At 40.2% G+C, this 17,531-nt stretch overlaps 1 protein-coding gene across 1 annotated transcript in view; it reads right to left on the bottom strand.

The window, feature by feature from the left end:
• Positions 1-9,689, bottom strand: part of ARID2 (AT-rich interaction domain 2) — a 137,020-nt gene extending 127,331 nt beyond the window's left edge. The window contains exons 1-3 of the mRNA XM_074374992.1: positions 9,397-9,689; positions 9,188-9,281; positions 8,024-8,121 (exon numbers count right to left, since the gene is read on the bottom strand). Coding sequence (XP_074231093.1) covers positions 8,024-8,121; positions 9,188-9,281; positions 9,397-9,488 — 284 coding nt within the window. The 5' untranslated portion in view covers positions 9,489-9,689. The remainder of the gene's footprint in view (positions 1-8,023; positions 8,122-9,187; positions 9,282-9,396) is intronic.
• Positions 9,690-17,531: the final 7,842 nt, after the last annotated feature.

Genomic DNA, 17,531 nt, shown 5'->3' on the forward strand with positions numbered 1-17,531 from the left:
TTAATCTATGAACCATTATGGAAAGTGTGATCACCTTGGGCATTATTCCTGACATATTTAAATCCAGCTCCATCTCTAAGGTGCTACAGGTTAGGTATTTTCTGCATGGGGCCCTAACTATGGTCTCTTCTTTGTCCTATTTTAACAGCAGAATGGTCCTGTTGACCTCACATATGTTTTTATCAACACTTTATTAACTTAAAATTAACCAGTGGGGTAGGAGAGGAAGAAAATAAAATTTCATCCAAAAACACTTCACCATGAAAGATGTGTATATAATAATTATATAATAAACATCATGTCTGCACACAGAGCAACTAACCATTGAACACTATAAGTAAAAATTTACCAAACAGTAAGAACTCAGAAGGAAAGACAAGAACTAAAAAACTTGCCATTATTTCACATTAAGATGCATATTCAAAAAATAGATTCTTATACAACTTTATTCAAATCCTGCTTCATAAAAAGCAACATTTTAGTTTGACCCCATTATATAGTAAAAAAAAAAAAAAAATCATTTACTGAAAGAAGCAAAAGGTAAACGCACCTAGGACATGGAATATACTTGACAATATTTACTAGCTATGGATAATGGAGGGTTACGTATAAGACAAGGCTTTGTAAAATGTAAACCAGGTCTATCAATGGGAAGGGAATGGAATGGAAAGGTGAAGGGGAAAAGTGTGGTCTGTAAAGTAAACCTTACTAAGTGGCAATTATGGCTGACATGTAAGATTGAGAGTTGGACATAACCTACAGCCCCCCCCCCTTTTTTTTTTAAGTAGCCCATCTGCTCCAAAAGAAAAGGGTTGGAGTGGTGTAAAGAAATTCTAAGTGTTATTTTTCGAGAATAAAGAACAGCAATTACTTCTGAAATCTGAAATGATAAAAATTAAATCTCACATACGAAAATGGCTTGAAAAATGAAGATAAAGTGCATTAAACAAAACAAGCTATTGTTAGTATTGTTATTTTTAAAGGACTTTATACAATGTAAATTAACTCCCTTAAGCAGTGCTGGGGTAGACCAACAAAATCCTCACAAAGAGAAAAAGTATTCAGCAAATTCGATAAAATAAACGGCATTCCATTTGGGAAGAATATTATAAAGTTCCACTTTTAAGAAAATGTCTAGATATTAAGAAAAAACTTACTTTCAATTAATTTTTTAAAAATCCAAACTACTATACAAGTACAGGTAGGGTAAGTTCAAATTGGTAGTTAATTTACCCCATTTCAACCCTAACTGAAGTGGAGTCCTTGTTATCTTCTCTAGAGCCCAGAAACAAAGTAGGGTGTGTCCAGGCTCTGCTTAGAGATGACAGGTGCAGCTTGAGCAGGTGCCCCTAAGCCAGATGTCACCTGGAGGCTTTGTTCTGGATGTCGCCCTAGCCAGCATGTTGATGCCAAGTTAAACCAGCTAACTCAGCAACTAAATTAGTTTAATTACAATACTTAGATCAGCTGTTCTCAAACTTTAGCTTACTTAAGAACCACCTGGGACACACTTCTTAAAAATACAGGATTTTAGACAACTAATACCTAAAATCACTGACCAATCTTAGCACCACTAAAATGGGACAACTAAACATTATCTGTCTTATGATCTGATGAAAAGCACAGTGCTACCTATTAAGTCTGCCTAAAGTACTGAACTTGAATTTTTTCAACCTTTAGATCTAACAGTTTTTAGGAAACAAGCACGGGGGATAGAGGAACAGGTTAACTGACACTAGAGGAAGCAGTCAACCAAATCCAGAATTTAGGGCATTCAAAAGCACAACTGATCCAGTTACTTCCATAAAGCAATGAGATGATAGGAAGAGGAAAAGGGAACTGTTTCAGAGACGAATGAGATAAAAGATTCAAAACAACAGGTCTAGCCCCACCACAAAATTCTCCTGCAATAAGATGAGATGGACCCTGCAAACACTGACTTAGAATTTAATTCAAGTACAGATCCATCATTTTGGAGCAGTAATTAATAAGGCAGTTATCTATTCTTAGATATCACCAAGAGATCTCAGTTCCAGCAACAGGTCATTGCAAAGGACTTAGCACAAGGGTGTATTTCTTGTGGAAATGAATTAACCTCAAACTCACAACATAATAAATATGCAAAAAGTATCCAAGCACAAGTGAAATATTTTTAATGTTTGAAACAGGAAAATATGTTAGACTCAATTTTACTAACACAATTCAAGGAAAGCTTAATAAAATTCACAGATAATCTGAATGCTACTGAGAATGACAAATTGCTTTAAACCATCTCTTTATTCCAGGTCTCCCCAAAGTTTTATTTCCTAAATGAATGCATTAATAAATTATTTAACAGGTGACCAATACCACTATCAATCAGCTTATATACTTTTTTGTGCACTTCTGAATAAAAAGAATCAATCAACTTGCCTATTTCTTGGGCTCTACTATGGATAACTGAACTAACCATGTAATTTATTTTCAATTCAAAAACCAATACTTCTATTTTCAATTCAAAAACCAATACTTTAGCTTTTCATAAAAATTATGCTTACACGTTCAAGACATAAAATATCTGATGATACTCTTTAATCCTATTATCTCCATTTTAACTCCAAGAAGTTTGGTCATTAAACCAAAATCTACTTCTAAACAACTTTTCCTAAAATCAAAATTCATGATTATGAATTACAAATTTTAGCAGGACTATCATACTTCAACAAAATTAATTACCATTCAACAAAACAATGTGATCTATGATTCTGCTACTTTTCTTTTCCTGGAAATGAACACAAGATAATTTTAATATCCCCCTATTCAAACAACTATTTAAGGATGGCCAATATAACTCCATACAGCCATTGATAAAAATAAGCAACTAATAGCCCCATAAAAATAATTATATCTGCATTAATATATATCAATATAAATACACCTAATTACTTCTCATTTCTCATTTTCCTCATTATTTTCCATATTTAAATTTTTTCTTAACCCTCATTTATTTTAGCTCAGAATTTCCCAAATGGTGCTCCGCAGAACGCAGTAGGTATTCCTCAAACACTCCCCTGTGATGCATGGTGGTGTCTGGGAAACTATTTACTGTGGGTGGGGAGAGGGAGGCAATAGTGTTTCTCCAAGTTATCTAGAGATTCACAACACACACTAACAAAACAAAATCTCTAAGAAGTCCTTCAATAAAGTAACCCAAATTTAGCTTTATTGCTCAAATTCATTTGGCCTTTTTTCAAGGAAAAATATTGACTTTTCAGGAAAATGAGTGTTTCATATAGCACAACCTGGGAATCTTCACACTAAATGACCCTGAACACCCAAGAGCATGGTGATGATGGTGGTGGCAAATCAAAGAAAAGTAAAGACAGAGAGAATCCACCTTGCCCACCCTGCCCGCTAAGTTCTCTAATTCCCATTTCAAACAAACCCCATTTGGGGGGAGAGTATAGCTCAGTGGCAGAGTGTATGCCTAGCAATGCACAAGGTCTTAGGTTCACTTCCCAGTACTTTCACTAAAAATAAACAAATAAAAACCTAATTACCCTCCCCTCTACACACACAGACACACACAAACCCCATTTTTACCAGTAAACTTCAGTAGGGACTATACCACTCTGGAAAATGCTCAATAAGCAGCCTTTCCCAAATATTAATTAAAACTCTGACTACTTCACGTGTATTGAGTACTTGCTGAATAATGCACCTAAATTTCAGTGAACTAAAATGTTTGTCTTTCTTTCCTTTTCCAACTTCCAATATCATTCGGTTTAGGAATATAAAAGATTCACAGTAGTGATATATTTTTCTATCGAAGTTACAGTGGATTTCACACACAACCAACCATGAAAATACTGAATCCACCACAGTGTAATGTAGGATTATAAAGGAGTGCTCCTCTTTAGAAACAGACATTTTTAGTTAACAGCTAAGGAAGAAAATTTAAATGCAGAAAAAGTATATAAATATTTTTCGGGAGTTATAGTTAAGTTCTTAGTTTGTATCCTCAGTGAAACTATCTACCCTGGAAAGAGATTTATTTCTACTTTAGAGCAAATTTAAGCTCTTTAAAACATGATTTCTAAGACACAACACTAACTTAGGTGAGCTCTGATAAGTCAACTTTTTCTACTTTCTACTCCTCTTTTCAACAAGTTTGCACGCCCTTTAAAATGTAACAGAATATCCAAAAATATCAAAATCAGGTTTGTTCAAAATGAAAGGATACAGTTTATAAAATTAATTTTCAAATGCATATATGAATAATTTATTTAGATACTGTTTTTCTTCCAGTCTCCGTATTACTTTAATTTTCCTTCTTTGAATAAGGAGAGCAATTTATGTTTATAAATTCTGTTGATATACAAACTCAATGTATTACTTTATTTACTTACTTATTACAATTTTAAAGCATCCTTTCATTTAACCTCCAGTGATTCATAAAAGTCTTTCTCTTATAAGTGACCTAAATTGTGGAGACTAACTACACAACACATGAGTGTATTCATTCTATTTAACTGATAAATGTAAACTTTACTGGTATAATTTAAGGGAAGGCTTCATTCACCAAGGCTGGGGAAAAAAAGAATAAATTCACAGTGAAATTGAAAATTCACTATGGTGGGTGCAACTCTATAATTAAATTTCTGACTATTCCAAAGGTAGGTACATGTAAAAAAAATCATTTTATAAGAAAACCAATAATATAGTTTTCTACAATAAATTTTTTTATGGGGGGATATTTCATCACCTTTCCCAAAAATCAAGTTTTATAATGGAAACACTGAGTTAACCTTGAGTATAGCTGTGCCATTGGCATCAGTAAGCTGAAACAAAATTCTTCAACTAAGCATTTGAAATATTTACCTAAATCTTCATACCAAGGCTTCAAATTCTTAACAAAAATAAAAGCAGTAAATTGGCCCCCAACCTTTGCACCAAAACGGAACAAAAAAACAAAATTACTGAGTAAATATGGAACACATTGGGTATAAATACAGTCAGGCATAAATTTGACCATATGTAATTTCCAATTATATTTTAATTTCTTAAAATCATTTGTGACTAAGAAACTGAATTCATAATAGACTGATTAAATGTTACTGAACTCATGTTAAAAATATAACTTTTTTGTCCAATTAATGAATGCCCCTAAAGCCATTTAGATTTCTTTTGCACTTTAACTTCTCCATCTACAAAATGTGGGAAATTATACCTTATCCTTTTGTGCCTATAAAGATACTCAAATGATAAACATTTGTGGAATATACTGAGATGTACACGCCAAGAAATGAACTAAGTGAAAACAAAATATACAGACATCATAGATGAGAAATATCCAGTCTTTATGTAAGTACTTTTACACATTATCAGTAGTAATTTAAAAAAAATTAAATGCCAATGTTAAAACAAATAACTGTAGTTTTAGACTTTGAGAAATTTCTGTAGGCTATCTACAACTGAATAAATGTATGACACAATCAAGCTAACTTTTGGCAGACCACTAAACTCAAGTCTCTACATTTAATGACTGTCTATGTATCAAAACGAACATAAAAATGTTAGAATATATACATGGTCAGCATATTAGTTTGCTTTTCTTTATTTGAATGTCTGTAATATCAGAAAATGTATCATCAAATAAAGGCTAACAGCTAACCATCCAATTAATGATAAAACTACAGACGAATGTCAGCAAATATTAAATTTGAGTAAATGCAAATACATGTTATGACAGTCTTACAATAAGTCAAATGAAACAGTTCATACTTTAAAAAAAAATTACATTTGTGATTTATAAAACACTCTGCATTATCTACTCATCAGAAACCATGATAATCAATTTGATATATCAAAGAGGGAACTTACAAAGTCACTTGATTACTGTTTCTTCCTATGAAGAGGCACTCTTATGGTTAAGTAATAGAATTGCTGTGAAAGTTTGGCATCCTATCTGCCAGTTAAGATTTTTCAGAGGAAGGTGTAAAAACCCAGCATAATGCATGTCCTCTAACCGTGCAATATTACACCACTATGGAAAAAAATCTTTCAGGTTGGGGGTACCCTATTTTTGACTAACATATTTCTTTTGTATTTCTTTACAAGCCATGAAAATCTTCACATGGTTTTATTTTCCAAAACAAATGCTTCAACTTTCTTCCTAGTAGCCTAGTTACATCCTTACAAAAACAAACCTGGAGAGTGACATATGTAGGAAAAACGAGTTTAGCTAAGGACATGGTTCAAAATGTAGCTTCTAATAAGAGCATAAAGCTTAAATTGACCTGATAACAATGTAAAGAGTTGCAAACAATCATGAAACTACACAGTTTAAAATAGTACCTATAAATATTATCAATGGTTAATACAATACCAAGATAAAAATCACAACTGGAAAAAAAAAATTTAAGTAACTTGTAATAAACTAGAAGTCTAGCCATTTGATTATACTAAAATCCTGTTAGTATGAATGCAAATTTTTCAGAAAAAGACACATCTCATGAAACACATATATCTTACAGTACCTTCAGGATATTAAATTTTAAACAATCATCCAATAAATATCAGGCATAACTTTAAAACACGTATTTTAAACAGTCTAAAATCCAAACAGTTCAAACCGATTACCAGAAAACCAGGACATGTATTAACAGCACTCCTCTCAATATTATAAATGAAAATGAGCAAGTAAATATCACCATAAATAAAAACCTCTACTTCCCACTACATTAGTAAATCAACAGTTTTAGAGGTTAATTTTGTTTTTTGGCTTAGTCTTTCACTTAAAAATGCACTCTGACACATGCCATCACACACAATAGGTAACAACTAACCACATTTAACATTTTCTAGACTTCTGTGTAACTCAGTAACTCCTCACAAAGTTCTGCGAACTCTTCAGCATCAAGCCTGAAGTCAATCTAAGATAGCCAATAGAAAGTACACCTGTGCAATTACTGCATTTCCTATTCCAGAATGCTGAACATAACACAGAATATCCACATGTGGATACTGCATTTGGAGCAATGATAAATGCCAAACTCAAATTATGCAGAAGCCACATTACCTAAAAAAGGCCATTCTATAGCATCATTATTAAAAAGCAATAAATACGAAGTGTTATTTTAGTTTTAAATAACAAACACCAACTAAGTAATATTTACTTACAGGTAAGTAAGTATTAAAAATAAAAGATGACCTCATAATAAAATACAACATGAAAACATTCCTAGTTGAAAACCTGGGAGAAAAAAACTAAAGCTGAATCACAAAATATACTCTCTAAACTGGATCACAAGCCAACTGAATAAGAAATTTACTTTGTCAAATAAACAGTCAAAAACGAAGAGAGAGAATGAAAGAAAATTCAAATCATAGTATTCCATTTTGCAGTATCCTTAATTTTCCTACATATATAATAATCCTTTTTAGTGTTAAGTCTACTCAAAAATTCCAAAAAAAAAATTTTTTTAGAAACAATTCTGGTCACTTAAGGCACCAACATGTTATGCTATGCATAAATATTCTACTGAAAAATCACTCAGAGACTCGGTTCCACACAGAGGTTTCATTTTTTTTTTAAATCTTAAAGTCAGAATTTAAAAAGGCAAAGGAGTTTCCAAAACAAAAGAAAAAAATTTCCCAAGGGATACAAAGTTTCATTAACTATCTTAACTCTTTTACTAAGCATCACCTTTCTGCCCCTCTGTGGCTATCAAGCAATCAATAACAATGTCACAAAAGAATGTTTACCAAGATGGGGGGGGTGTCACCTGTAATGATTGTGTATGAAAAATGTAAACAATCCTAAAATAGGTGAGGAAAACTTTCACCTTCCTACAACCTCACTTTAAGGATATTTAATGTTTCTAGACTGAAATTAACAGTAGTTTAGAAACTGTTCGGTGTGCAAGGTTTGTTTCTTGTTTGGGGCTTTTTCTTCTTCTTCTTTTTTTTTTTTTTGGCTAAAACAAATCTCCCCATAAGTCCCTTATTTCCAAACACTGTTGGAAGAGTCACTACTACTCACCGCAAGTAATACTGTTTTAAAGCAAAGGCAGCGTTAGAACAACTTCTGGGAAAGTTGAACTCTTCAACAATTTCTCCCCACTGATTCTTCTCAGAAACCTGTTAAAAACACAGCCACATTTGTCTGAAAGTGCACAATCCAAGAAAACTCTAACCTCACTATGAGATAAATACCCATTCTACAGAGATCTGTAGATACCTCGGGCATCACTGGGTGATTCGGCTCGATCCGTAAGAGTAACTAAGCAAGGGCTGCTGGAATCACTGTGTTTTCACCCGAGAGCCCTGGATTTAATAGCACTTGTTTTGTTTGGGGGGCGGGAGGGGGGGTGTTGGTGGGTTTGTTTTGTTTTTGAAGCCCGGACAATAACCAATCGCAAGTCCCTCTGTCGCCCCCTTTTAAATCTCAACGCGGTCCGTTTACACTAAAAAAAAAAAGTTCAAAAGGATCAATACTGTTCCGGACAGCGACGTCCGCAGGGTCTGGGGGGGCCGGGGCCGGGGCCGATTCCGATCCCTCTCCCAGATCTATCCATCTCCATAGGCCCTTCTTTGAGGCCTACAGCTTCTGCCTAGCCTTGAAGCCTAAGATGGCTATTTGAAGACAGGTCCTGGTTTCTTTTGTTAGCTGTATAAACCGAGGGCGACGGGGCCGAGGCTGTGCCCCCGGCTGCCGGGATCATTTCGCAGCCGATTATCGATGTTAAACCTGCCCGCGCTAATTTTGAGTTGCACGAAAACTGCTCTCAGAGTCTGTGTGTCTCTGTGTCTCCGCCTGTGCTAGAGCGGCAGCGGCGGCAGAGCTGACTCGCGAGCGAGCGAGCGGGCGGGCGCGGGGCGGGCGCGGGGCTCGGGCGGGCGCCCCGCACGCCCGCACTCCCCGCCGCGGCGCTCAGACCCCGCCGGGCCGGCCGGGCACCGGGCAAGGCGCGAGCCGGCGCCGGGCCGCCCGCCCGCCGAGCCCCGCGCCCGCCGCGCGCACGCGAGCCACCAGGCCAAAAACAGCCCCGCCGCCGTCCGCCTCCGTGCCACCGGCTGGGAGCGAAAAGAACGCCTCTGGCCCCCGCGGGCCGCCCCCCCGGCCCCGAGCGCCCACTCCGGGGTCAAAGGAGACTTTTTGGAGGAGGCCAGCGAGAGGGAAATACAAATTAAAACTTCCACTCACCTTCGCGAATCCGCCTAAAGTAGTGACTCTGGTGTAGAGACCGTGAAGATCCAGCTCCTTCCCACCCACCGCAGGGATTTTTTTAAAAGGCGACCTGCGGGAGAGAGAAAGCCCCGCACTTGTCAGCCGGGACCCCGCGCCCGGCCCGGGCGGGAGAGCCCCGTTCGCCCCGGCTCGCCCCGGCGCTGCCCCCCCGGTTCTGCTCTCACCCTCTGCTGTGGTGGAACTGCCGCAGCTCGTCCAGGAAAGCGAGTCCCTTTCTCCGCTCGTCCGGAGGCGCCTTCCCCGTCGAGTTTGCCATTATTTTTTCAAAGGAGGTTTTAAAAAAACCCAGATCGGTGTTTTAAAAGCGCCCCCCGCTCCCTGCGCTTCCTACCAGAGCCCGGAGCCCATTCCTCGGCCGGCGGCGGCGGGGCTCAGTCATGGGCCGGCGGTGGCGGCGGCGGCGGCGGCGGCGGCGGCGGCGGCGCAGGGAGGGAGGGAGGGAGGGGGAGGAGGAGGAGGAGGAGGGGAAGGAGGGAGCAGGAGGCCAGGGGGAGAGGAGGGAAGGAGGGAGGGGAATTTCTAAAAAAGTTTAAAGAAATCGGAGCGAAACTAGAGGGGCAGGCGACTGCCGGATCCGCGCGAAGCCGCGGGGCGAGCGCGGCCCCCACCCCTTCCTTCCCTCCCTCCCCGCGGCCCGGCTCTCGCCCGCCTCTCAGCGCCGCCGGCTCAGGCGGCTCGGCCCGGGGACGCGATTCAACATGGTGCTGCTGCCGGAGGCGCGCGAGCGGGCGAGGAAAAAAGCGAGCGGACGGTGAGGGGCCGGGGCGGCCGGAGGCCCGGGAGTTTCGGCGGCCGCGGCGGCGGCGGCAGGGCTGGGGCAGGCGGGGCTGGGGGTGGGGAGGGGGAGGTCTGTGTGGTGGTTTGTGGAAAGCGGGGTGACAGCGTGTATTCCGGCCGCAGCTCCGCGGGGCCCTTGCACACATTCACGCGCGGCCTCGCGGCCGGGGCGTCCCCGGGCAGAAGGCACCGGCGGCCGCCGAGCCGCTGCGCGCCGCCCGCCCGCTTCCCTCCCCGCCAGCCTCTCTCTGCCGCCTCCAGCGCCGCCGCCACGACCGGGCAGCCAGCGCCGCACAGCGACCCCCGAGGGCCGGCCGCGGCACTGCGCCTGGCTCCACACCGCCCCGGCAGCTCCTCGCGGGGAACAATAGACTCGGCTCGCCGGGCTTAGGGTTCATCTGCAATGTGCCGCACATTTCACACACACACAAAGCCGGCGGAAAGGGGGGAGGCGCGGGGAAACGGCCACTACCGGTTGTTCCAGGGTTAGGGGTGGAGGCGATGTTCGCGTCCCCGGCCCGGCTGTTGGAAAGGCCTCCGCGGAGTCCCCGCCCGCCGTACAGAACCGGTGTGGCGCTCGGGAGGGAAAAGAAGCCCAGAGGGGCAGCGCCTCACGTTACACATCATTGACTGATCGGAATAAAGTCAATCTGTCACCTTTTTTTTAAGGTCTAAAAGAATCGGCTTTTCTAAGCCTTGTGCTAGTATTTTGGGGCCTGATTAGCACATGTTCCACGGATTAGCCACAAACTAACTTTAGCAAACTATAAATTAAATACAACGTGAATTGTCTGTCCTAGTTCTGTGGAAATAAGAGTCATGCTCTTAATTCATCTTGCCTGTGGTTGGTTTCACGTCTCAAACTAGATTATTCTGTGCTGCGTTATGCAAACAGTAATTAAACTGGTTGGGAAGCAATCTTTTGAACTTTGACGATAATAATTAACGTTTACATTTTTATATTTAGGTATCTTAAAGATAGTAAGCTGAAAACAAATATTGAATAAAACCTTATGTTTTTAATTTTAAATGCTTTAAATGCGGTCCCGGTTTAAAATATTTTTGAAGCTTAAAAAAAGAGGCTGCTTAAATGGGAGACTCAAACATCTCAATAAATACTACCACCTAAGTTTGTATCTACAAGGAGTGTCGGAATCAGCCCTTTGCTATAGATGTTAATTAAGCTTCACAATATATGCAGCGTATCATTATTCCCATTTCCGTGATGGCCACTACGGGCAAAGTCACCGACACCCAAGGTCACAGTAAAGGCCTGGATGGGTTATTTCAGGTAGTGGTTCCAATGAGTAAATTTCTTTGGTGGTGAAAAGAATTATGTAATATAGTACAACATGCTTCCGGTGCTCACTCGAGGAAATGGATTTATTTCCCAAGTAAAGTTTGTCTCTTAAATGGGGTCGGAATAAGGCTGTGGCTAGGAAGTTCTTGACACCCAGGGGCCAGTAAAGTGTCTCGGAAGCCTGTGAGGGGCGGAGACCCGACAAGGGGAGTGGATGAGCTGGGCCAAGGCCGGAGGCGAGGGGGGCGGGGCAGGAGGGAGACTAGGTCATCTGTCCCTTCCCCCACCAGTCCTTTTAGGGGTGGTGGAGATGTGGGCCGCAGAGCTGCGAGGCCCGAGCTGTGCGGATTCCCTAAACGCCGCACTTGCGCACAGCCCCTTACGTAACTGTCAGAGCCGGGGATTCCCTAGAGGGGGTCATTCTATTCAACCATTACACACACCCGGGGCTCCTGCCGCCGCGCCGCCGCCGCCGCCTCACAAAATGGCGGCGCCCATAGAGGAGACAGCGGCCGCCTCCTCGGCCCCATTTTGTGGGAGGCGAGAGATCTGTCAACATGGAATACCTCCGCTGAGGACGCATCCGAGTTTGGAAATCCTTCTTAAGGGATGGAGCCGAGGGGATCTCGTTCGACGGAAAATGCCAGCGACTTCTAGCACCTCCACGCTTTTTCACTTTTTTCATTTTCTCGAAGGAAGCGCCGGAAGCTGTCGGGGTACTTGTAACTAAGGAGAGAAGGGAAAGCTGCGGCTGACTGCTCCGGGGACTTGCCGCGGTGTCTTGGTGGCTTTGGTGGCTCTTCCACGCTCCCAGCAGCTGACCGCGGTCTCGCGGAGGGTCGCCTGGGCCGCCCGGCCCGCTCCGAGGGGACCGGCACCGGGCGACGTGGAGCGGCAAGCGGCGGCCTCCGCCGCGCCACTTGTGCAGCGAGACTTTAGGTAGTTTTTAAATGCCGGAGTCCACAGCCCCGCCGGTACCCCTCGCCGGAATCGTGGGTTTGGAGAGCCCTGGACGCGTCTGCTCCGGGGACTCGCGGTCGGCCGGAGCCGGGAGCCGCGCTGCCGGGAGCGGGCGGTTCTCGCGGATTCCCGCAGCCCCGGGTGGTCGCCGTCGGGACCCGGGTCCTGGATGGTGCTGATGGGGCAGGAGTGGGAACGAAGGCACGTACACTGAAATTGAAGCCGTCCGAGTCGGGACCGAGGGTTGTATGTTTTAACAGTGTCTCAGGTTAAACGTTAGGACGTATTTTCTAGTATCCCACTCTGCAATGGGCAAACCGGATTGCCTTATTTCTAATTAGAAGCGCAGAATGGAGAGGTGACATTTTATATTTCTTTTTCAAAGGGAGGCTGCCACTTTTAAGCCACTGACTTCTTGCTGTCAATGTGCGTTTGTGTGTATACACACATGTATATACAATAGTGTGTTTTGCTTTGCAGTACAGATATCAAAGGCTAAAGGCCTGGGGTGTTTTAATGCCTTTTTAAAAGCATTTAAGATGTGGTAGGTAATGAGACAATTGACTCTGAGGGAAAAGGGGAAAAAATTCTTTTTCTGCAGAAGAAGCTGTCATCTTCAAAATGGAGTCCTAAAGGATATCTGATGGATAGAATTTAAATTCGTAACAATTTGGATAAGCTCTAGTCAAAGAAAACAAAACCTTAAAACTTGATGTTTATCCGATTACTGATACGGTTCGATTTCCCCAAGACTAGAAAAATGTAAAGCAAAAGTAAGCTATTAACGGTATTTGCTTGTAAGGGGAACGTAAAGTTTTAAGGAAAGAAGTGGTTCATTTTTATTAAATTTAAGTATGCATTACACGAATAATTTATTTCAAATGTTTTTTTCCAATTACAGCAATCATTTGTATTTGCATGACTTTTTTGAGGTGTTTATTTTGATTTTGACCCTCATATCTCCTCTAGTGCAGAACTGCATCTTTCTGCAGCCTGCGCCTCGATCACTAAGTTCCATGCCCCATGCTCTGCCGCACCCGCTTGCTACTCCTTGGCATTACCAGGATATAGTTTCTGGGCCTGTCTGTTTATACTGATATTCTTTATATTTAATAAACTTGGTTACCAGTAATCAGTCTATATCTCTTGCAAGAATACCCTATCTTAGCACCCAAGTATCCTGGTATTTTTTTTTAATGGGATTGCACTAGACGTAACCCTAGTGCATATTACCATATTGCATTTCCTATAGTGGGCAGCATAGAGCAGGTGGATCCTGGAAAAGAAATGCTAGCGATGTGTGACAGTTTTACAATAGATATTCTCTTAATTGGATAAGTTTTCAAGCATTAATGGAAAATATTCCTATAAAAATTACGAATAGTAGTAGAAATTGTTGAAACTCAATTTGTGTATTTCGCTGTTTCTGATAAGTGTTGACAAAGCCCTTTTGATGTGAAAAAATGCAAAATTGTTTTTAATAGTAACTGCAAACTCTGAACACCATAATTAGAGGTTTCTTTATTTTATGTGAATTTCTGATCCTTATCAGTTTTAATGTTATTTAATCAAGAAATTGTGGCTTTTAAAATTCCCTTATCTAAGAAACGTTGAAAAACTACCAAATTTTAAATCAATCATGTCACGTTATGATTACAACAGCTGAGGTAACGTGAGAATTGGTATGTTGATTCATTGGAGAAATTTTGGATTTTAGGTTACTCCCAAGTTTAAAAGAATTGGTTGAACAAGGCTATTGAATTTAAATTTATGTTTCATTAAAGATGATCTTAAGAGGAACTGTTGGTAAGATGTGAGAACGCTTTCACCACTTGCTGCTCGAGCCTGTCTCTACTGTTGTACTTTTTCATGTGGACTGACTTGTCTTATTTGAACATTTGATGACAGTACCAAATCATAGATACGGACTTTCCTTCAAAAGGAGTACTGATAACTAAGCTTTTCAAGAGTGAGGTGATAGTTTTTTCTACCGCAGAGTAGGGCAGTTGTAATGTAGATATTCTGGATCTGCTATTGACAAATTACTGAATTCTGTCCCTGTAGGGTCTGGTGCTGGGGAATTTTTGTTTGTTTGTTTCTTTTCAGTAAATATGAGAGGTTATGTTTTGTACATAAATTCAGTGCAATTTATGGGAAAAAAAGATAATTTTCAACTAAAAAAGACTTTAATAAAACTTAATAACTAGAAAATTAAATTTTTTGCCAGTTCTAATATTCTTTGGAAAGGCAATCCCAAATGTGCTTTTTGAGGGAGTTGGTCTCATTGGTTGTTTAGGTCAATTATCTAATCTTGAATTTTTAAAATTCTTCTGGGTTTAAAGTGCTACATTTGTGTTTTTCTTATTTATTTCATCTCTTTCAATCATTGAAAAGTAGGCCCCAAACTAACTGCTCGTTATAGTATCATCACCATTTATAGCAGTTTAGTATTTTGTTTATAGTATTTAATAACTTCTGAAAACTAGGAGAGCATAAATACTAAACCAAGGAAATACTTATTTTTGTCAGTGCAGAGATACTAAATCATTGAGTAGATATTTATTGGATGCCTACCTTGGGCAAAAGGTGAGGGAAGAGAAATTGATTTGGCCCTGGAGGAAATTATACTCCAGTTAGTAGATTTTTCATAACTGCTAGCTTTAAAAGTTTATAGTGAAATATTCAGGCCATAGGGTTCTTCATTGATAATCCTTAAACAGGCTGTTTAGTGTAGACTTGCATTCAAAATTCTGTTTAGAATAGAGACAACTGAATATAATTGTGTACAAAACAGCATTACATTAATGTTAAGATTGATGTTAGGATTAGTGTTACTCAGAGTGCTGTGAAACTGTTAACAGCATTTAAATCACATTCTTTGAAAATTCAGATCCACAAAAAATATGATTCTAATAATTAAATTTAATTATAGGAAAGGAAAGGGGATGTTCAGTGAATGTAAAAAGTATACTACTGAGCAAACAGGAATTGTTTTAGTGAATTTTGATTTTCTGTTTCAAATATTTGGTACATTGATTTCAGACATTGCGCTTTGCTATTAATTAAAAAACAATTAAACCCCAAAGACATTAATACTGTATTTAATGCAGATTTAATTCTTGACTAGCTGTAAAGCTTAAGGAGTTGGCAGTCTTATTGGCGAAACAATAAAATAGGAATTAAGCCGAAATGCAAAACTATGTGATAATTAGGTTTCATAAAGTTTTTCCTTCGTAACTTAAGGAGTCTGAGTAGTATTAACTTAATAAGTTAATTTATTTAGCTTTTGTTTTTTTCTGAAAACTATTCATATATAGCAGCAAAAAAAGTTTTGTGTGTTTTTTGGGGGAGGAAGTAATTATGCTTATTTATTTATCTTAATGGAGATACTGGGGATTGAACCTAGGACCTTATGCATGCTAGGCATGTGCTGTACCACTGAGCTATACCCTCCCCCTATAGCAGCAAAATTGAAAGCCACCAGTGCCAGTGTAAAATTATTAAGGCTTATTGCTTGCCATGCATTGAGAAAAATTCTAACCAATAGTTCAGTGGCAACGGGTTTTTTTTAAAGTGCCACAGTTCTTTGACATAATTTGTAATATGTAGCACTCAAAAGAATGCTCATTATATTTGTGTGATAATGTGTACGAGAAATACTTATAAATAGTTCTTCAGGGGTACAAAATAACTGACAATATTTTGTGGTTAGCTGCAGTGCTTCTAGGGGTTTTAAATAAAGAAGAAAATTTTAAGAATGTCTTGCTACATTTTAATTTCCCTCTTATTAACAATACTAATGCTAAGAACAGCCATTACTGATTATTGATAGCTTAAATAAATATGAAAGTAGGTCGTGTTCTAATGTCTGTTCATTTTAACTGCATTTAAAGATAGATTTTCTCAGGGTAAATCAGCGGTTATTATGATGGCCCTCCTGTTCCTTTGCTAGAAACAGCAAAGAAACTTCCCTCTTACAGGGTATGCAGGAATTTTGTGCTCTTCCCACTGAACTATAACCATCCTTTACGCTGCCATTTGCTGACCTCAGTTATTTTTCCTGCTGCATTTAAGTGGGGGCCACCAAAAATAGGAGTAGTAATATCAGGAGTGCCCCTCCCTGGGTGGGTCTGTGCTCACTGCTCATACTCTCCTGCTTACCTAACTGTCTTTGTTTTCAATGTCAAATTCTGAAGAGTCTTTTGAAATAATGGTATATTTTCAGCTAGATAAGAGAGTTAGCTTGTGATCTATTTATGGTGTCCAGGGAGTCCACAATCCCCGTGAAACAAGATGGGTTTATTGCGTTTTTCTAGGGAGAAGGTCTCAGCAGGCCAGGGCGTCTTAAAGGGCCCTGTGATATCCAAAAAAATCAAAGCTCTATTTGCTAAAGACAAGTAGTAAGTTTAGAGGATCACCTCAGGGGCTGCTTTTTATTTTGTGTGTTGTTGACCTCTAGAGGAAGACATTTTGGAAGTTTGTTTAAGGAATATTATTTTAGTTTAGCAGATTGTAAGAATTACAGCAAACAGGCAAAAATCTACTTCTAAAGAACTACAATAGATTTTTAAAGATGTGTGGATAAGGGATTAAATTAATTCAAAACAGGCCCCTACTATAATTCTTCAACTAGTTGGGAATACCTAGGGATATAGATGAGTGTGTTACCATTGTGTACATAGTAATGTGTGCTTAGTGTTTGTGGGTGACATTGATCAGAGTGTTTACAGTGGTGTGGCCAAGTCCCACTGCCATCTTCCTGTTCTTTGTGCTTATTTGCTCCACATCTCTTTGCTGCACTTTCTGAGGAATGGACCCAGGAGTTGGCCCAGACCTTGCTCTTGTCAAGATCTGTCAACCGGGCTCCTTTATGCCACAGGAGGTTCCTGAAGCTTATCTGTGGCCCAGTGTATGATAATTGGAACTTTAAGGATACTAACCTCAGATTGCAGTTCAGCATAACCTTTTTAAAAAAGGCTTAACTACTTCAGCCAGAAACTGCATACTCCAAATTGCTCAATGGATATTATAATATGTTATTTCTTTGCCCTTTTTTTGTATGTAAAGACTTATATGCATACTTATTATTCAAAATCCACAATTCCATGCATTGTCTTTGAGGAAGGGGGAAGGTTAGCACCCCATCATGTTTTACGTACACGTTTACATTAAGACTTCGGCCCACTCCCTACAGAACCAAAGGAAAAGCGCATGTTTGAAAGAAAACATGTGCCTATCTCAGATTCTAATAATTAGGCTGAT

Source organism: Camelus bactrianus, chromosome 12 (assembly GCF_048773025.1).
Source record: "Camelus bactrianus isolate YW-2024 breed Bactrian camel chromosome 12, ASM4877302v1, whole genome shotgun sequence".
NCBI lineage: Eukaryota > Metazoa > Chordata > Mammalia > Artiodactyla > Camelidae > Camelus > Camelus bactrianus.